This window comes from Meriones unguiculatus, chromosome 4 (assembly GCF_030254825.1).
Source record: "Meriones unguiculatus strain TT.TT164.6M chromosome 4, Bangor_MerUng_6.1, whole genome shotgun sequence".
In the NCBI taxonomy this organism is placed as follows: Eukaryota; Metazoa; Chordata; class Mammalia; order Rodentia; family Muridae; genus Meriones; species Meriones unguiculatus.
In genome coordinates, this window is record NC_083352.1 from 80,958,551 (window position 1) to 80,980,428 (window position 21,878).

Consider the following 21,878-nt stretch of genomic DNA (forward strand, 5'->3'; position numbering starts at 1 on the left):
CTATCTATCTATCTATCTTCATCATCATCATTTACATAGCTATCCTATTTCTGTCGTATGTGTACCACCACTCATGGCCATTTTATGCTTTGCATTGCCAAGTACACCACTGTATGTCAACATTACATTTTGATTACATTTGGGCGATGTGCATAAGCCAGCTATGAGCATGTGGTTTGAGTTTTGTGTGAACAGACATTTTTATTTTGCTTTGATGTATAACCAGGACTCAAGTTCCTTGGTCTTATGGTCACAGTGTTTGGCATGATGAAGAATTGCTAAGTTCTTGTCCATTTTTCATTCCTCTAGTAATGCTCTATCACTAGTGACTTTAATTAATTAATTCATTTTTCTGTCTCTGCTTTCTGAGTGATGGGATTACATGTGTGCACTGTCTTGCCTTGACACCAGATGATTTAAAAAGCAAACATAAGTGCTTGTGTTTGACTAAGTCTCTGAGTGTGGGTAAGCTGAGGCTATCAAGGTATCATTTTTTTCCACATAAAATGGGCTTTGTGACCGAAGGCAAAGATGTTGGCAAGAAGTGAACATTTCAGTTGATGAGGTTCCTACGGGAACAGGGCCTAAAAGCTAAGAGTCCAAACATAAGAAGAACACACTAAACCATGAGAACCATTCGCAGGTTGCACAATGCTGCCCAGGGTCGACCCAAGCTACTTTTGATTTTGATGTTATGTTCCCATCTGTGGCAACACCTGGAATCGACGTGCACAGTGATGTTTTGGTATGTGGACTCTCACAGAACCCAAGAAGAGTTGTTGGCTTGGACCTGCCCAGGGATGTCTCCCTGCCGGGTCTGAGTCAACTGAGTCCATCAATAGCTGCCTACTCTTAAAGCTGAGCGACAGCAGCAATCTTTGTTCATGCCGTCCACAGTGGCTCATTGGGAAGGCACTTGCTTAGAACCACCCAGTGCAACACTAGGGAGCCTAGACCAGCAGCAGAGTGCCTACCCAGAATCCTCCAGAAAGGAACTGAGTGTATGATTCAGTGGGAAAAATAATGTCCTACGTCAGAGGTTCAGCTCCCAGGACTCCAGAGTGTGCTTGCACATGTGTGAGCGCATGAATGTGTGTGCACATGCACACACCTATGTGTGTGTGCTAAAGTGGCTTACACATTTGCAATCAATGAGAACTATAAGCACCAACTTTCCTAGCGAGCGGTTCAACCTCTCCCAGCTCTGCTATCTACACTTACTCCTCAAGGTCTTTCTGGAATAATGTGACAATGGATAGGGACCCACCAACATCCTGGGGGCTTCAGCTGCTTGGGGAGGGTTGCCATGGAAAGCTTTTTCTCTGTGTATCGTGGTTGCTGCCCTTATGGGCTTTTTCCCCTCTTCTCTGTGATTTATCCTCAACTGCTTTGTGTTTTCCTTTGCCACTGAGATGAAACTGAAATAAAACCACTAGGTTAAGAGTCATGTCAAGTCATGGCTCATGCTTTCAGCTCATGGTGAAAATAATCTGTTCTTTCCTAGTTCAGGTACATCAGTACCTCCCAACCCCCCTACTCACAGCCCAGTCTGTTCCCTGATATTTATTCTGAGTCCATGAGGTCTCTGGAACCTTTCCCTCCTTGCAGACCTAACTGGCTGTGATTGTCCTTAAAGAGAAAGGGGAGACAGGCATAGATAACACCCCACAGCCATCCCATTTCTTAGGTTCTCCTTGGTTTTCATTTCTTCAAGTCTTGGTGGTCTCTGTTTTCATGTGTTTCCAGAAGCAGAGTGAGGGAGACTCCCAGTAGACATTCAGCTGTGAGCTCAGAGATCGGCCTGGCCTGGACCTTTCTCTCCATAGAAATAGCCCCACTATCACATGAACTAGATGCTGGAGTGCAGCCCTGTAATGCCAGGTAGGTAGATGGAGGAAAATCCGGAATTTAAGATCATCCTCAGCTACATAGTTCAAAGCCAGCCTGGGCTACGTAAGACCCTGCTTCTAGATACATATTCTCAAAGCATATATATAGACTATGTAAACTGAGGTCATTTTTTTTTTTCTGTGCCAAGAAGCTCTGAGAGTGCATGATGTATCTAGGGGAGGTGTGTTGGAATAACTTTGTTTCCTTCTTCCTTCTAGGGTTATCCAAATCTCTTGGGCTCATCGAAGGGTATGGTGGACGGGGCAAAGGGGGCCTTCCTGCCACCCTTTCCCCTTCTGAAGAAGAAAAAGCCAAAGGACCTCATGAGAAATATGGCTACAATTCCTACCTCAGTGAAAAGATCTCCTTGGATCGATCTATTCCAGATTATCGTCCTACTAAGTAAGTTACAGCTCACTACCACCCCCACCTCCCCACCCTGGCAAAGCTGGCTGGCTTTGACGAAATCTGTGATATTTTCTCATCTATTTGTAACCACAGAGGGAGCTTTTGTTTTGCTCTGTCTCGGCCAATAAAGGACTTTTGTTGCTTAGGAAATATTAGGTAAATTTTTTAAAAAGTTAAGGGTTGGTGCAGAGGCTCCATTGGTAGCCCTGGGCTCCCTCCCTAACACCATAAAAGTGACAAAGGCACATACTCCTAATTCCAGCACTGGAGGCAGGGGGATCAGGAGCTCTGGGCTGAGGCAGGAGGGCACCATGGGCTAAGTAGTTACTTTGAGCCCAACCCGGGCTATATGATACCATCTCAGAAAATAAAAAGTAAAACTGTCATACAAGTAATTAAAAAAAAGTATAGAAAAAGACATAATACAAAATGTTTTAAATTTAAAATATCACTATAGTATTTTTAACTAATCATGGCAATTGTTGATATTTTAATGTCTATTATCTTATCTATCTATCTATCTATCTATCTATCTATCTATCTATTGGTCTATCTATATCTGTCAGCTATCTGCATATCATCTATCTGTTGAACTTTATTTTACCTATTTATTGGTTTTGGAGATAATGCCTTATTGCATGTAGTTTAGGCTAGCTCAAACTTACTATGTAGCCCAAGTTGGCCTCCAACTCATGATCAATCCTTCTGCCTCAGCCCCCATGATGTTGGAATTATAGTCATGAGCCACTGTGCCCAGCGTAGTGTCTCAATGTATACTATACCTAGTGTCCCAATACAGACTATTATGTACCAATATATGACAACATTAAAATTTTATCATTGAGTCTGTTTTCCATAGATTATGAGTAATTGATGGATCACTTTTATCTTTTTTTAGGAAGCATCATATCACAAGCATGTGTGTAAATGTTTGCATTCCTGTACGTAAACATATGTGTATAGGGGGTGGTGAATAGATAAATGTGGGCATGTACATGTGGAAAATAGAGATAGATATCAACTATCTTCTTCTATCCCACCATAGTTTTTGAGGCAGGGTCTCTTACTGAACACAAAACTCACTGACTCAGGTAGGCTAGCTGGCTGGCCAGTAAGTCCTAAGGAATCCTCCTGCTTCTGCCTTCCCAGAGCTGGGATTCCAAGGGCATGTTAACATGCCTGGCACTTTTATGAGTGCTGAGGGTCAAACTCAGGTCTTCACGCTTTCGCAGCAAGCGCTTCATACCCCCTGAGCCATCTCTCCGACCCCACAAGCTTTTGCTATGACTTGTTATGATCATTATGCCTCCTGTTGGACCTTTAGGCTGTTTTGATTGGTTGTTGTGTGTAACACTGATCAGTCTGTTCTCATTCATGTCTATGTATTGATTTGATGTTCACTTCAGGCCCCGAATCCACAGGGAATGTGTTGGAGGCTCTAGATATATATTGTAGCATTCTCTTTCAAAGAATTTTAATTCCTTTCTTGTTGTTATTGGGTCTTTTTATTATTCTTGAGAACTTTGTACACATATACAATGGAATATGACCATATCTTCCCATCTCTGGCCCCACATTCCCCACACATCTCTCTCAACATGTCCCCAGTGTCATGTGTTTGGCTCGTAAGCTTGTGAGTGTGGGGACGCCCACGGTGGCGTAGGTAACCCACCAGTTCATGTACCGAAAGGAGTGTGACTCTTCCACCCTTAGCAGCCACCAAATGCCAAAAGCTCCTCCATGAGAGTGGGGCTTGGCACCCATTCGCCGTCCAAACTGCAACATTGAAAGTTCCTATTTACTATGTAGGAACACACTCTGGTTTCTCAAATCTCCATTTTCTTTAGATTTTCAGTGTCTCCCTTTTATTCCCATTTAGAATGTGCCCTCGCTTGCAGTAGATTATTTCTCTTTTCAAATGGGTTTGTGCAAATCAGTTAAGTATCCTGGTTACTGAGAAAAATAAATTCAAGATAAAGAAAATTATCTTAAATGGATTTAAAATTACAGCATTAGCTGAGAAACCCGTTAAATCTCTCTCTGCCTCTAATAAGTGCACATTCATTTGGAATCAGTAGGAAAAATATACATCACCCCTGTTGCATGCTATTTTGTCTTCCTGGACTTGCGTTCTCAAAAAAAACATCTGGCAGTTTTCACTTCTTGATACTTTCTGATTAGCATTTCTTATTTCCATGTTGGCAAATAAACATGGCCCTGTTTTTTGCTCTCTTATGAGACTGGAAGGGCCCCTAACATGCAGTTTTTTAGAAATGGCTGAACAGAAATCAACGAGCATCCATTATGCAGCCTGATTGGATGCACCCTGAAGATGGACTCATACAAGGGACATAGTCCTAGTCTACTCATTTCCTGTCTGAGGAGGGAAACAGATAGGTGAGGAGGTTCTTCCAGTGCAAGGGGACCTATGTGATATGAGATTCCGTTGTGCAAATTTGTTCTGGGGAGATTAACAAATATTTGTTCTCTCAATACAGGGAGACTTTTGTAGCGGTGACAAAATAACTAATAAGAAGAAATTTAAGGAGGAAAAGATTTGTTTTGGCTCATAGTGTAAGGGTTCTTTGTGGTGGGGAGGCTTGGCAGCAGAAGCATGAGGCAGCTGGTCACTGCATTTGCAATCAGGACAGGAGAGAGTGAGCGAGAAAGAGACAGGTACAGAGAGACAGAGAGGCAGAGAGAGACACACACAGAGAGAAATATGGGTGCTTAGCTCATATTCTTCTTTTTACCCAGTCTGGAAACCCAGTTCATGGGATAGTGCCCCCCACATTCAGGGTGTGTTTTTTCTACTTCAATTAATTCTGTCTAGAAAGCCCTTCATACATGTGTCCTGTGGATCAGAATCTCATCAAGACGGCAATTGAGATTAACTATCCCAGGCAGCAACATCAGAGCATCAGAATGATTCCACCTCATCCTTGGTGCACAGTGAGAATGCTTGAGGTTACTTACAGGAGCATGGACAACCTCCAATGGCTACACTACCCAAGAAAACGCCTCTCTTCCCCAGCAACCATTTATTGGCAATAGATTCTTGGGGAAGGGGGCAAGGCCCTGAGAGCCTCTCTTTCCGTGATAGAACTCTAATCCATCTATTAAACTCCAGTTTCTTGCAGAGTTCTCAGCTGCTAAGAATTCATTCCTGGAGAACAGTGGTCCACAGCAGCCATGGCAGCTGTACCCACAGGGTGTGAAGGGAGGGTCTGAGCATCTTTTGCTCAGAAAAGCTTGAAGGACACATAGGATGAAGCATCTGGAGAGGAGGGGGTGCTAAGAATGGACCAGACCAGGAGAACAGCAAGCAAACTTTGGGTATGTTTCTCTTCAGTAGAAAGTCTCAGCATCTCCCAGGGGTGTGGCATGATGGAGTGCACCCACATTTACTTTTGGCTTCTTCTGAAGCTGCTACTATGATGACAAAGGGGCCCAGAGCATGGAAAGGAAAAACTGAACAAGATAATTGGTACTATCACCTAAAAAATACCTAAAGAACATTGGAAGATGGACAGAGAATGGATAAATGCTAATATGTAGCCAGTTAGAGAAACTAAGACCTAACTTCTCATGTTAGTTGGGTGGATATTTGTTTTAGTTTTAATTTTGCCACGTTATAAATACCCTTATGAAAAGCAACTTAAGGAGAAAGGGTTTCTTTGGCTTATAATTCCAAGGCGCAGTGCATCATTTCAGGGAAGGTTGAAGGCATGGACTCAACAGCTAGTCATGCCACATCTATAGTCAAGAAAGAAAAAAGTACATTCTACCTTGCTTGCTTGCTGATGCATCTCAATTACTTCTATATATCCAGAGCCCAGCCCATAAAGCACTGCTGTGCACATTCAGGGTGGGTCTTCCCTCTCTCTTCAGTTAACAATCAAGACAACCCCCCACAGACATGCCCACAGGCCCATCTGATCTAAGCAGTCGATCAGTTGAAATTTTTTTCCCCCAAGGTGATTCTACATTGCCAAGTTGATAGTTAGAGCTAGCCAGATTGTTAGAACAGGAGAATACAACTTGATCAGAATCCCAGGGACCCACTGTTACATTAGCTTTCCAAGGGAGAGAGACAAGAACAGATGTCTGCTCATTCCAGACAGGACTGTGACACCAGATCAAAGTAATGGGTTCACTGAAGTTCAGCTTGGCCAATTGATGAGTTTATTTGGCTTAGTTACAGAGCACAGGTGACAGGCTACTTACGTGGGCATAAATGACCCAAGAATAGTGTACCACTGAAAATCCACTCCATAACGGATGCTACCTCATGGAGACCTGCCTTTGGTTAATCTTCCACTTCTTTGATAGTCTACCATCCCCCAAGATCCCTTGTAGCTGGTGGTGAGTAATGACCTGGGATCCCAGGTGACAGTCCCAAGAACCTCTGGTCCCTCCTTCTGTTAGGAAGTGTTAACTCCATTACTATTATATCAGACCTAGCTGTCTATCATCTGTCATTCTGCTATTTTGCTCAAGCAGTTGTCATAACTACCAGGCCAAGTATTATATATTTTCTCAGATGAAGTCAGGATGGTCATACAATGCCCAAGTGAAAAGCCATATACTACTACCCAGGACATGGACAGGACAGGACAGGACAGGGTTTTGTTTTGTTTTGTTTTTTTTCCTTATGGCTGGATGAGAGTAGGAATGGAAGGACTGTAGTCATATCTCTATTTTATGTTGTTCTAGTTTCTTTTCTGTTGCATGAACCATTCATAACAAAAGCAACTGGGAAAGAAAGAGTTCATTCCATCTTACAGTTTCAGGGCACAATTCATCATCCACGGAGGTCAGAGTAGAAACGCAGGGGAAGAGATCAAAACAGAAATGCTCCAAACAGAAACCGTGGAGGAATGTTGCATGCTGGTTACTGGCAAGCGTATACTTAGCTAGCTTTATACAGCTGAGGACCACCTGCCTAGGAATAGGGCTGTCCACAGTGGGCTGGGCACTCCTACCCACACAAGCATGCCTCCACAGGCCAGTCTGATCTGAGTGGTCTTTCCTTTGAGGCTTTCCTCACACATGGCTCCAGGCCGTTTCAAGGTGACAGAGCTATCTAGGACACCTGCCTTCACAGCTACATAGCCAGAGCCTGTTCCTGTCCTTTACCCTCTGAATTCTAGTTTATAGAGGTGGCTATGTCAGAATATACTTAACGGGGAGACTTTCCAGCTCTTTGACCTCTCTAGGCTCCTGTACTGCTGTGTGCAAAAGTTTAAAGGATCTGTTTTCCAGAAACCAACCCAGCTTTAAAAGAGGCCAAATGAGGAGTTGTGGGGGGGGGAGGGGGAAGGTGGGGGCTGGGAATTTGGGGCCTCCGGATGGTTGTTGCTATGGAATGCCTGTTAAACTCCATCTTTGTATAATGTTACCTTACTCTATGTTTGTCTATGATGTATGTGCATCTGTGGAGGATGCCAGCCAGCTTCACGTCTGGCTCAGCAGGAGTTCTCCACATGTTGCCATGAGGCAGGGTCTCTTACTGGAACTGTTGCTCACCTATTAGGCTGAGCTGACTGACAAGCAAGCCCTAGGGATTCTCCTGTCTTCACTTCCCCAGGACTGGAATTCCAGGTGTGATCACCATACCTGGATTTCTTTGTGAGTTCTCAGGGTCAGACTCGGGTCCTCCAGTTTGTAAGAAAAGCACTTTACTGACTAAATCGTCTCCCCAGTTCTGTCACACTTTGAGACTAGAGAGCAAGGAGCTACAGACATCATAGCAAAGAGTCCATGAGCAACGAATAAACAGACAAATAACAACAGTGATAAAAAACAAAAAACAAACAAACAACCCCCCCCCCCAAACCTTAACAATAACAAATGGCATTTGGAGAAAGCAGAGACTCTAGGCTTTAAAACCGTAATTGACTTCCAGGGAGCACCAGATGCTTTGTTTACAAAATGAGAACATTTCTGTTACAGAAATAACCATAATCAAAATAAATCCTATAAGTTTAAAATTGAGAAAAAGCAGGCAAGTCTTTGAAAGATTGGGAAATAGCATTGAGGAAATTGTTTGGATAAATAGGGATAAAAGGAGTTGGCAAGATTGGAGAGGGGGAAAAAACAGATCTGTCCATCTTCATCACTGGTCATCCAAGGCTTAGGAAACATGGTAGAAGAGGAGCTGTAAGGAATCTAAGAGCTAGAGAATGGACAAGCAGTGTAAAATGCTGTCACATGGACAGGTGTTGGCTGTCGCACATATATACCTGAATTCACTGCAGCTGCGATTACGGCGCATGGTCAAGCCAACAGGAAGCCCGCATCCCACCAGGCAGCGGTCATTAAACTCTGAGTTAGAAAGAAAGGGAGTGAGGTTGGGTGGGGGTGGGGGACATGGGCGTGCTTCCAGGTGTTCTTATTTTATGATAGCGTGTATTTTGTGTGTGTGTGTGTGTGTGTGTGTGTGTGTGTGTGTGAAGTCAGAGGAGAGCTTAGGGGAGTTGTTTTTTTTCCTACTGTGAGGGCTGCAGGAATCGAACTCAATTGCCTTTACCTCCTTTACACAAACTCAGACTCAACCAAAAGCAACTTGGGTGAGGATAAGTGTTTATTCAAGTTACAAGCCAGGTCATCATCCATCATAGACAGAAGCCAGGACAGGAATTAAGGCAGGCTTGCTTGTTATTCTGTACAGATTTGCCTCTTATCAAGACACTTCCATCACAGCCAAATGTTACAGAAGAAACCATGGAGGGATACTGCTTACTGGCTTGCTCACATGGCTTGCTCAAGCCTATTCTCTTATAGTACACAAGGCTAGACCAGGGTGGCACCACCCACAATGAGCAGAGCCTTCCTACACTGATTATCAATCAAGAACATGCATAACAGACTTGGCTACAGGCCAATCTCGTGGGGGCATTTTCTCAGTTAGGATTTCCTCTTTCATAGTATCTGTAGCGTGTGTCAAATTGACATGTCTAGCCAGCACACCAAATAAACGAAGTAAAAGCAGGGCTGGGGAGATGGCTCAGTTTATAAGCACAAAGATCCCCAGCACACACCCAACGTGACCCTACTGCTGAGGGAGTGGGGATAGATAGACCTCTGGATTTCTCTGCCTAACCACCTGAGACATTTACTGGGTTCTGGATCCAGTGAGAGACTTTGTCTTAAAAAAACAAAACAAGGTGGAGAATCGTGGAAGAAGACACTCAGCACAGATCTCTGGCCTCTGTATGCACATGCACACTTTCTTACACACACACACACACACACACACACACACACACACTCACTCACACACACACTCACACTCATGCATTCACACAATAAAAAAAAAAAAAATAAAGCAATACCAAACTAACAAAAATAAGGAACAGCACCTCAGGCATTGTTGTTCAGAAACACAGAAGTGGGTATGAGCTAGTTTATGCTCAGTTTTAATAATAAAAGTTCAATTAAGGCAAAATACAAGCCTACAAAATTTAAGTGAAACTAAAATAGAATTGCAATGTGTACACAGTATAAACATAAAATGTGTGCTGGCGAGATGGCTCAGGGGAAAAGGCACTTGCTGCCAAGCCCTGTGACCTGAGTTCAATTCCTGCAACCGACATAGTAGAAGGAGAGAACCAACTCCTGCAAGCTGTCCTGACTCTCTCTCACACACCTGGACTAAAAATTTTAAATGTATATTATATGCAAGAAAATTAGATAAATTTTCTGGTTGGACAACGCTATTCTGTGCCCTCTCTTATTTATTTTTGAAAACTCTCTGTGGAATAAACCTGAAAGTAGAGTTTGGGATGATCTGGAGAATCACCCACAGGCCATAAGAGATAAACGAAGTCACGATTTGCAAGTTTAGAGTGCCGCATGAAAAGTAACCAAATTACCCTGTGTTGTCTGAAAAATTGGGGTTCCTTCCCCCCTCCCCCGTCAACCTGTCAAAGAGCAGCAAGTGTCTTATCCCTAGAATAGGCTTCTCTGAAAATGAGCCCTGGGGTCCTGAGAAAGAGCTGCCTGGGGCTAGAACATTTTCTTTCCTCTAAGAAAGTGATCTCCCAGGAGGTGGCATCCTGCTTTAAGTCGCCTAAAAGCTCTCACAAGGATTGTGTTTTGGGATGGGATTAAAGTAGATGGATTTCATTATAGTTTTAAACAGAACTCTAGTTGCTTTCATTCTAATCACGCTCCAGAAATTTGTTTTTCTAATAAATATGAATGAACCCTTAAGTAGTTGCAAAATTAACCCCTTGCTTGTCAAATCTCATTTTGAAACATGTTTTAAATTTAGATTAATTTATTTATTCACTTTATAACCCAATCGTAGCTCCTCCCTCTTCTCCTCCTGGTCCCACTCCTCTTCCTCTTCTCCCTTTCTCCCTTCCTCCCTCCTTTATTCCTCAGAAAAGGGGAGATTCCCCCTACTCACCTATTCCAGCTTATCAAGTCATGACTGACCTGACTGACCTTATGTAGCCTCTTCCCCTGTGTCCTGTCAAGGCAGTCCTATCAGGAAGGAATGGCCAAAAAGCAAGCAACAGAGTCCGTATCAGAGACAGCTCCTGCTCCCCTTACTAGGGAACCCACATGAAGCCTAAGCTGATCATCAGCTACATTTGTGTAGGGGGCCCAGGTCTACTCTGTGCATGGTCCTTGGTTGGTACTTCAGTCTCAGCAAGCACCTCTGGGCCCAGGTAAGTTGCCTTTGTTGCTCTTCTTGTGGGGCTCCAGTCACCTCCAGCTTCTTCTATACTCCCCCGACATTTTCACAACTGAAATATTATTTTGCCGCTTTATTTTAATTCTGTGGATCCCTTTTTTCTTCTGGACAGGTTTTTAAAATTTGTCTGAATCCGAAACTGTCAATCTTTTCATATTTTCATTTCCTGAGTGCTTTAAAGCCTAGGAAGATAGCATCCCTCCCAATACTTATAAATATTCCATTCTGGTTTTGTCTTCTCTGATTGTCTTACACCTTGCTCCTCCATCCACAGAGAGTTTATTGCAAAATGTGGCACAGGTTTGGGGGCTTTTTCCCCAAATGTATGTCTGTCTTTATTATTATTATTATTTTACAAAATGGCCTTTTCAGAATAATTTTGTAAGCAACCCCAATTCTCTCCTTGGAAGGAAGAGAATGCATTACATTTGATGTTTCTCACACAAGTGGTTTATTTTCCAGGTTGTGTGTGTATAATCTACTTTCAGGTGCTATAATCTACTACTCAGCTACACTCCTAGCCCTGCCCTGGGTCATATCTTTGGTCCATATCTTTTATTTTCCTTTTCCATTTTTTTTTGTTTTGAAATAAATTATTAAAAAATGGTTGCATGACTGAAGTTCCCTGTGTGTGTCAGAGAGGAACAAGCCATAGCTAGGTCTCTGGGACATCAAAGATGTTGGGAAGGCCTGTGGACTGTTCAAAGTCCTGAAAGGCCAGGTCCTGAAAGAGAAAGAAAATGGAGTGAGCAGTCCTGAAAGCAGGAGGGCCCTGCAGAAATGACCTTGATAATTTTTCCCGTTGTGTCTTACTTATTTACTTCTGCATTCAGCACAATAAATGTGTGCATATAGGAAGTGGGGGTGATAAATAAATGCATGTATGTGTGGTGATCAGATCAGGGTAGCTGGAATCTCAGACTTATTAAATGTTGGTCGTGTCTTGATGAGATACCCAGCCTCCTCTTTTCTGGCTCTTAATGAGAAATGTATTGAATCACTGCTGCCTCCCATTGTTGCTGCAGAATACCAGCACTCCTGTCTAGTGTGGCGCTGGGAGTGGAACCCAGGGCCTCGCACAAGCAGGCCAGTGCTCTACCGAGGAGCTGCATCCCCAGCACTTCTGGTAACATTCTTTAACGTGTGTGTGTGTGTGTGTGTGTGTGTGTGTGTGTGGTGAGAGAAGAACCTCACGTCTTGATCCTCAACCTCCACTTTGCTTGAAGTAGAGTCTCCTTCCCTTGTTCTCACTAGCTGGCCTTGCAGCTTCGGGGGATCTGCAGCTTCCTCTCCCATCTTGACTTAGGCGCACTGGGATTTTAGACAGGTGCTATAATCTACTACTCAGCTACACTCCTAGCCCTGCCCTGGGTCATCACTGGGTTCAGGTCTGTGCTCATCACTGAACCATACTCTAAAGTCAGCTTTATGCGATATCTGGGGACTTTGATTCAGATCCTCATACTTACGCAGCACCCGCTAAGCCATCTCTCTAGCCCACTTGACTGAAGTTGTCTTCTGTTGTGTCATTCATTCATTTACTGTGTGTGTATGTGCATTTGTACCATGGTGCATATGTGGAAGTCAGAATGTAATGTGTGGGTATTGGTAAGTTAGGGATGCAGAGGGAGAGAAAGAAAGAAAGAAAGAAAGAGAGAGAGAGAGAGAGAGAGAGAGAAAGAAAGAAAGAAAGAAAGAAAGAAAGAAAAAGAAAAGAAGGCATCCACAGAATCAGCAAAATGCAGCAGCTAACTGGATTTGGATGATGAGGTCCATGAAACAGTCTCTATGTTGAAAGCTGAACTTGCACTTGTACTAGGAAGGAATCTCCAGTTTCCTATATGAAACGCACATACTGTAACCCTGAGGCATTCTCTAGCATAATGGTTGAAGCTTGGGGTGAACAGTGGAAGTGGTTTTACTAATTGGGAGTAAGAACTCTCCCATGCTTCATGTTTTGTGAAGAAGGTGGTGCCTCTGCTTGTCTATGGTTTCTCATGGTTACTGTTTCCTTGAGAGGACCATGTGCTATGCATCTGTCCAGCTTCGTTCACTATTTGCCAATGTGTATGAGTGAGGTTGATGACTCTAGAATCCAGCCAAAGCTTTATAACTCTTAACTCCTATCCCTTGTCCTGATGTACCATTCATGTGGTGGTGTATTCATTACCTGGGTGTTCAGTTATAGCATAATCTGGGGGAGGGACCACCTTGGTACGGGGAAATCTGTCTGCTTATTGAAGCAATTGCTGAGACTCCTGTGCACACTTTAATACCACACCTGCCTGCCTGCCTGTTCAGACTGTGTGTGTGTGTGTGTGTGTGTGTGTGTGTGTTATTGATGAGCAGTCCCTGCTGCTGTTATCTTCAGTTTTTCCTTTGGCCTCTGTTTAATAAATCCACATGTCAGGGTTCTTTGGAATTCATTTTGTGTCCCTGAGAAAGGGTCCTCATCCCTTTTATTTTCCCTCTGCAGATTCTAGCCAATTGTACCCCAGCAATGCCTGCTCTGTGCATGGGTGTGCGAGGCATCTGTGGAATGTCACTGTGTTGAGCTGGGTAGGCACATGCATGGGGGGGGGTGGTCTGGAGATCAGGAATAAGGTCTAGATTGAGCATGGAGGATGAAGTCGTGCAAGCACTGGCAATGTGGATTAGTTGCTTGTCTTGTCACGGTGACAAAATACCTTATAAAAGCAATTCAAGGAAGAAAGGTTTATTCTGGCTCCCAGTCTGAGGGCGCAGTAGGTCAGCATGGGGACAGCTCAGCCACGGGAATGTGAGGGAGGTGGTCACAGTGCCTCCACAGTCGAGAAGCAGAGAGACAAGTGATGGGCCTCAGATCACTTTCTCCTTTTTATTTATTCATTTTGGAACCTCAACTCATGGAATGGTGCCACACACATAAAGAGTGGGTATTCCCACTTCAGATAACGCAGTCTAGACACCTCCCTCATAGACATCTCCAAAGGTTTGTTTCTGTAGTGACTCCAGATCTCGTTAAGCTGACAACCTGTGTTGACAGGTATTTTCAGGGACATCTTTGGGTGTGTGTGGGCTGTTGTGATGCTATAATTCAATGGCATGAGCCTTTTCAGATTTTCCTCCCATGACATGCGATTCTTTACCTCTTGACTAAGCCCTTTTTAACAGAATCATATCTCTGATGATGGGTATACCTTGATTAGTTTCCTTTTGCCCCCCTCTCTCTCTCCTTTTCACTGGCAGTGCTGGGGAATCCTACGCAGATGCTCTTCCACTGATCCACACCCTAGCCCCTCACTGGGGCATTCTAGGTAAATTCTCTGCCACTGAGCTACATTTCCAGTTCCTATCCAGAGAATTCTCCGAAAGTACTCTACCACTGATCCACGCGCCTCACCCCTGGTGTTCACATGGATTTAAAATGACATATAAAAAGTGAAGCATCCTAGGTACTACCTTCTCTTTCACAGACACCCACCCAGAGGGAATCTGTCCAATAAATTCTTGCTGGTTGAAATAATAAATAGGTCCAGGCTGAGGAGCCTGTCTGATTCACTGAGCACAATAATTATTCCCTTTTATTGACTGCCTTTTATGTTTTTGTCACTGTGCTGCATGTTTTATTGATCTCATTTTAATTTAACTACTCTCTGAAGTAGCTGTTACCACCTCTGTTTTATAAATGAGGCAAGGGGGGCCTGGAGAGGTTCAGAAGCCTGACTTAGGTCACCCAGGTATTGTGAAGCCCACGTTTGTTGTGTGAGAAGATGTTCAAGGCTTGCAGATGCCGCCTTCCCCATCACAAAGCATTTCTAGAAACAATCATGCCTAACCCCACCTCCAAGCTGCAGAATGGAACCTTCTAGTCACTCTGGTATTGATAACCTTCCACGCCTTCAGAATGGAGCCTTCTATTCACACTGGCATTGCCAGGCCGGAAAGAAATTCTAAACACTAGAGAAAAGGAGAATTCCTTTTCAGAATCTCTCTTTCCTTTCTCTCCTCTCTCTGTCTCTCTCTATTGCTTTCTGTCTCCCTCTCTTCATGTGTCTGTTTCTTTCTCTCTGTTTTTCTCTACCCTACCCTCCTTTCCACCTTCCTTCCCTCCATCTTTTCCTGTGTGTGTGTTTTCTACTACTTTAATTTTCTTCTGTTGATCCCTTTTAAGTCATCGGACTCAATATCCTAATACTAAAGGGGCTGAGTATGGAATCTGATGAGTTATTCACTATGATCTCCTTATACATAGTATGATAGAGTGAACATGACACTTTTTTTATTTAGCTCAGGGAAAAAAAGTACAATAATATTAGGCTTAGGAAATGTTTTACAATAAAGTTTATTTAGCCAAGATGTCTATGGTGGTTAACCTTCATTTCAACTGGATTTAGAATAGTCAAGGAAACATATCTTTGGGTGTGTCTGGAAAGATGATTCCAGAAAGGTTTAGCTGGGATGGAAAGGTCCATCCTAAAATGAGTGGTGCTGCTCCATGAACTGGAATCCTGAATAAATGTAAAAGGGGAAATGATCTGAGCATTAGCTTTCATCTCTCTGGGGTCAATGAGTTTCAACCTCATGTGCCTCACATGTAGCCATTACTTAGGAAGTAGGATTCTCAGTATTCTTATTAGCTGACTTCAAGCTGATGCTGGGACTGACCATGGCAGTTATCCTTGTGTCTATAGACCTTTAGTGCTTAATTGTACATTGCAGGCTGTTGTGTAGCAGTTTCTTCTGAACTAATATATTATGTCCTGGAGGGAGGCTCATTAAGACTCAGTAAGTCAACAACTTACAAGTCTCAGGAAGTTTCTGAAACTCACACTGTTGGCAAGCTTTCTGCCAAAGGTTTTGTAACTCATGAAGACAGCTGTAAGGAGGAGACTCTCTCCCCCGCCAACCTGCTTTCAAGGAGCTCCATGGATGTAGCTTTTGTGAGTCATTACACATTCTGGGGTGGGATTTTCAGTGGCAAAGATATCTTTAAATTATGTGTGCTTTTGTAAATAATTTTTCATACATGTTACCATAAATAACTTAATTAAACTCATTGGCTCATCAAGTTGTACTTTGGTAGAAGTATTATTTTGGTCTGTCTTTGGTACCCTCTCTAGTACCAGTAGATGTTTGTTTAGGTCTGCTCAGGAACAGTCACTCAGAGAGATTTGTTACTATGAGCGGTGTTTCACTCAGCCCAACACATACTCAGGGATCCTCCTGCTTTCCAACAATGGAACCCAGGACTGCTAAGTTTTGGAGGGAATTCTTAGTGTAGCTCTTCTCATTGCAGCAGTGTGCTCTGTGGGAAAAGAGAAACCCTCATTCAAAACTAACGTTCATGTGTTTACCTCTCTGCACTTGCCTAAAATAGTCATGATGTCTTCAGCAGAGGACTAGGTGAATTGCCCTCCTACAAACATGTATGTCCTAGTTTCCTTTTTGTTGTTATGATAAACACCGTGATCAAAAGCAGCTCAGGCAAGAAAGGAATTTCCTTGGCTTATACTTTCAGGACAAAGACCATCATGGAAGTAAGTCCTGACAGGAACTCAAAGGAGGAATTTGAAGGGCAGAAACCATAGAAAAGTACAGCTTGCTGGCTCTCTGACAGGCTCAGGCTTAGTAAGCTTTTAAAATGTGGCCCAGGACCACCTGCCTAGGGAATGATGCTGTCCACAGTAGGCTGGATCCTCCTGCAATAGCCACTTTTCAAGACAACCCCCAAAACATGGCCACAGGCCAATCTGATCTAGGAAGTTCCTCAATCTAGACATTCCTTTCAGATAACTGTAGGCTGTATCAAGATGGCAGTTAAAGCTAACTAGGTCAATACTTTTCTCTACCCAGAGAATAATCAATAAATCTCAATGTCTTCAGTCATGAAGGACATTTTATGTATAAAGACCTTCATCATTTGTGGTCTGTAAATAGAGTGAAGATTCCTCAAAGTGAAAGTGAGAAAACCATGGAACATTGTGCAAAAGACGAGATCTGCATAGGTGTGGAACTGGACAATAACTCAGGCTTCTGGAAGAACAGGAGAGACTAAGCTCATGTATTCATGGGACTTTCATGTGTGTACTGCAGAGGGAATCAGGCAACTCACATTGCAGATGGTATGTTCTTTTAGTTAATTAAAAAAAATCTGATCAGCTAACAGGGCTTTGAAGATGAATATAGGGAAAAAGAATAGATGGGGCATATGGTGAGAACATATTTGTTCTTGTGAAATCAGGAGAAAATGTTTAATGTCATCCTAACCTGATTTGCATAAAATACTCTTATGCAGCAAATAAGATGAAAGCAATAGGATGTGACTGAACCTGCGCTTCTCTGAGTGTCACCTCATTACCACGAGTATAAGTAATTCAATTGGATAAATAAATTCAGAATTGTGTCAAGGAGATGTACTAAAGTTATCATGCCTTGGGGATTCCTGCAGTGGTAGATGTTGTGATGATAACAAGTGTGATATGTTTCCAAGGATAATACTTTGGCTGTGCACTTGACCCCTGGTTTAAAAAATAGCCTGCCCTAGCTTCATTTTTGTTGTTGTGATAAAATACTCTAATTAGGGAAGAAACAGTTTCTTTCAGCTCACAATTACAGTTATTGTGGGAAACTTAAGTCGAGTTAAACATCACATCCCCAGTCAAAAGTAGGGAAAGAATGAGCACGTGCATCCTTGCTTACATCCTCTCAGCTGGCTTTCTCTCTCCTATAGTATATCAGGACCTCTTGCCTAGGGAATGATGCCACCCACAATGGGCAGAACTCCCTACATCATTAGCAATCCAGACAATCCCCCACAGACATGCCAGAAGACCAACCTGGTTTAGATAATGCCTCGCTAGTACCCTTTTCTATGGTGATTCTAGTTTGTGTCCAGTGCCAGGTAAGACTAACCAATGCAGAGCTGTCTGTAGCTCTCAAGTGTTTCACAAACACATATGACTTTTTTGTTTGCTGGCTTGTTTGGTGTGTTTTGTTTTGTTTTTGTTTTTGTTGCACTGACTTATTCATACCATGACCCTGAAGAAATTTAAATCAGCCCTGGTTGATTTGTGGTGAATGTAGCCCCACTGAGCACACTGAACAGCTGGGGATTGAACTTGGGTCATCAGTCTTGGTGCCGAATGCCTTCACCAGCTGAGCTTTCTCCCTAGTCCCCTCAATTGCCTTTGTAGATTTGGGTCATTGTGGTGGTTGGAATGAAAATAGTCCCCATAGACTCAAAAGAAGTGGCTTCTTGGAGGTGTGGCCTTGTTGGTGAAAGTGTGTCAGAGGGGGTAGGCTTTGATGTTTCAGAAGCTTATACCAGGCCCAGTGTCACTCTCTCTTCCTACTGTCTGTGGATACAGGTGTAGCACTCTCAGCTCCTCTCCAGCACCATGTCTGCCTGTGTGCCGCCATGCTTCCTGCCATGATAACAATGGACTAAACCTCTGAACTGAAAGCCAGCCCCCATCAAATGTTTTCCTTTAAAGAGTTGCCATGGTCATGGTGTCTATTCACAGCAATAAAACCCTAACTAAAACAGACATTTACACAATTCAAAGATACTCTTTTGACCACAGCCCCTAGTATGATTCCTTTAGTAGGTGCATTTGTGCGTTTGTGGAGGAAGGGGAATCTTGTCACCTGGCTTTGGGGTCTGTCTTACTAGTTAGGATTCTAAGGGTCTCTCTTATTTCTTTTTCTTTGTTTTTTAATCTTTTTTATTTTGTTTTTTTAAATATTAGTTACAGTTTATTAACTTTGTATCCCAGCTGTAGCCCGCTCCCTCATTCCCTCCCAATCCCTCCCTCCCTTATCTCCTCCCTGCCCCTTTCCAAGTCCACAGATAGGGGAGGTCTCCTCCTCTTCCATATGACCCTAGCATATCAGGTTTCTTCAGGACTGGCTGCAGTGTCCACCTCTGTGGCCTAGCAAGGCTGCTCCTTCCTTGGGGTGGAGGTGGGGGGTCAAAGAGCCAGCCATTGAGTTCATGTCAGAAATAGTCCCTGTTCCCCTTACTAGGGTACCCACTTGGATACTGAGTTACCATGGGCTACATCCGAGCAAGGGTTCTAGGTTATATCCATACATGGTCCTTGGTTGGAGATATAGTCTCATAAAAGACCCCTGTGCCCAGATATATTATAATGGTCCTTGTGGAGCTCCTGTCCTCTCCAGTCATACTAACTCCCCCTTCTTTCATATGGTCCCTGCACTCTTCCGAAGGTTTGGTGATGAGTCTCAGCATCTGCTTTGATACACTGTTAGGTAGAGTCTTTCAGAGGACCTCTGCAGTAGGCTCCTGTCCTGTTACTTGATTTCTCCTACTTCCAATGTCCATCCCATTTGTCTTTCTAAGTGAGGATTGATCATCTTACCCTGGGTCCCCTTTCTTGTTTATCTTCTTTAGGTGTACCGATTTTAGTATCTTATCTTATATCCTATCTTATAGGTCTAGTACCCACTTATAAGTGAGTATATACCATGTGTATCTCTCTGCTTCTGGGATACCTCACTCAGGATGATCTTGTCTAGATCCCACCATTTGTCTGCAAATTTCATGATTTCCTTGTTTTTAATTGCTGAGTAGTATTCCATTGTGTAGAAGTACCACAATTTGAGTATCTATTCCTCCATTGATGGACATCTGGGTTGTTTCCAGGTTCTGAATAAAGCTGCTACAAACAAATGTCCTTGAGCATCTTTTGGATATATGCCTAGGAGTGGTATAGCTGGATCTTGAGGAAACACAACAATTCCTAATTGTCTGAGAAGGTGCCAGATTGATTTCCAAAGTGGTTGTACAGGTTTACATTCTCACCAGCAATGAAGGAGGGTCCCCCTTCCTCCACAACCTCTCCAGCTGCCTTTTCTGTCATCTTGTCTTCTCTGTCAATGCAGTATTTGTAATTGTACTCATTCAGAGGCCATTGATACTGCAGGTAGTTGATGTACCAGAGAACAACTTCTGAACAACTTCTTCTGTTTCTTCTTCTTCTTCTTCTTCTTCTCCTCCTTCTTCTTCATCGTCACACCTGAGCTGGATTTTCTAGTGATTTTTTTTAATCCATCCTGGCTTCTTGCCAGCTTCCTTCTTTGTTCCATACAGGGTTTTCTTAGCTGCTCTTTCTCTGTGAAAGCTGACAAGGAGGGGGTGGGAGAATGAAGAGTCACTGGTAGCTCATGATCATTTTTCTATTTAAAGGTGAGGTTTGAGGGAGTCTCTGTTTTATCACAGTGCCATAGTTTTATTTACTTTGGGGGGAGCTGTTTTGTTTTTGCTTTTATAGCTGTAGAATGTGTTTGAATTTGTGGACCATCAATTTTCCATTATTGCTTAAAAATATTTTTTTGTTCCACACACATGTATTAGTGGGGTGGGGGGAGTTGGCAGACGCATGCCATTACACACTTGTGGGAGTCAGGGGACAGCGTTTGGGAGTCTGTTCTTTTCCTATCACTCAGGTCTCCAGACTTGGCAATCATTGCACTCCGCACTTAGCCAGCCCACCTGCCCTCAGTTTCTTTAGTGGGAATATTTCAAGGACTTCTAAGGTCCTGTGCACATTAAGTGTGAATCATTGGTTATATTGTTTACTGTTGTGTTCTATTTGCTGTGAAGAGACATCATGCCCAAGGCAACTCTTATAAAGAAAAGCATTTAATTGGGGGTTGCTTAGAGTTTCAGGTTTAGTCCATTAGAATCGTGGCAGGAAGCATGGCAGCACAGGCAGAATGGTGCTGGAGAGAAGCTGAGAGTTCTTTATCTTGATCCTCAGGCAGCATGAAAAGAGGAGAGGCACTTGGCCTGTCGGGCTACTAAAATCCCAAAGCCCACTCCCAGTGACACACTTCCTCTAAATAGGCCACACCTCCTAATCTCTCTCAAGTAGCAACACTCCACCACTCCCTAAAGACCAAGCATTCAAGTACTTGAGCCTGTGGCGGGTATTCCCGTTTAAACCAGCACACTTCCTTTCTCACTGCTTAGACTATGAAGCCCCTTGTGATGGTGGACACTGATTGCCAACTTAACAGTGTCTCGAGTCATCTTAGAGATGATCTGAGCATGACTGGGAGGAACTTTCCAGGTTATGTTAACTGAGGAGGAGAGACCCACCCTACATGTGGGCTATACCATCTCATGGGCTGGGGTCCTGCACTGAATAAAAAGGAGGGAGTGAGCTGAGCACCAGCAACATCTCTCTGCTTCCTGACTGTGGGTGCCATGTGACCAGCCGCCTCATGCTCCTGCCGCTCTGCCTTCTGCATATACTCTGAAATTGGGATCCTTTCTTAATTACTTTTCCTTGATTTCTTTTGTCAGGTATTTTTATAAGAAAAGGAGATAATCTGCTATTCCAGGGAGGGGAGGTTTGTTTTGGCTCAGAGTCTGGAAGAGTACATAGTCCTTCAGGGTGGGGAGGGGAGGTGGAGTCATGGCTGCAAAGGTGTGTGGCTAAGACTCCTCTATCTCCATTCAGTAAGCAGCAGAAGACAGACAGACCATAGGCCCTGTCTATATACTCAGGGCACCCTTGCTCTCTTTCCCTCTTTTTCCTTTTTCTTAAAGGAGTTCTGAGGCAGAGTTTCTTGTAGTCCAGGCTAGCCTCAAACTCTCTACATGGCCAAGAGTAACTTGAGCTCTTGATCCTCTTGCCTTTACCCCACCAAATGCTGGGGTCACAGGCAGGTGCCACCACACCCCACTGGACCAATTCAGTTTAAACACTGGGGATCGAAGGAAATCTTTACACAACAGCTGTGCTATCGGATTATTCTCAGTGGGTTAATGCCGGCACCGTGTGGCTTTCGCTGTATTCAGTCACATTGTATGATATTGCTGATACTTGATACTTGTCTAGAAAGGACAATTTCATTCAATACG

The 21,878-nt window shown here is 43.5% G+C and overlaps 1 protein-coding gene across 1 annotated transcript in view; it reads left to right on the forward strand.

Moving 5' to 3' along the window:
• Positions 1 to 21,878, forward strand: part of Galnt17 (polypeptide N-acetylgalactosaminyltransferase 17) — a 418,231-nt gene that overhangs the window by 156,965 nt on the left and 239,388 nt on the right. Inside the window, exon 2 of the mRNA XM_021656996.2 lies at positions 2,109 to 2,292. Within this exon, the coding sequence (XP_021512671.1) occupies positions 2,109 to 2,292 (184 nt within the window). The remainder of the gene's footprint in view (positions 1 to 2,108; positions 2,293 to 21,878) is intronic.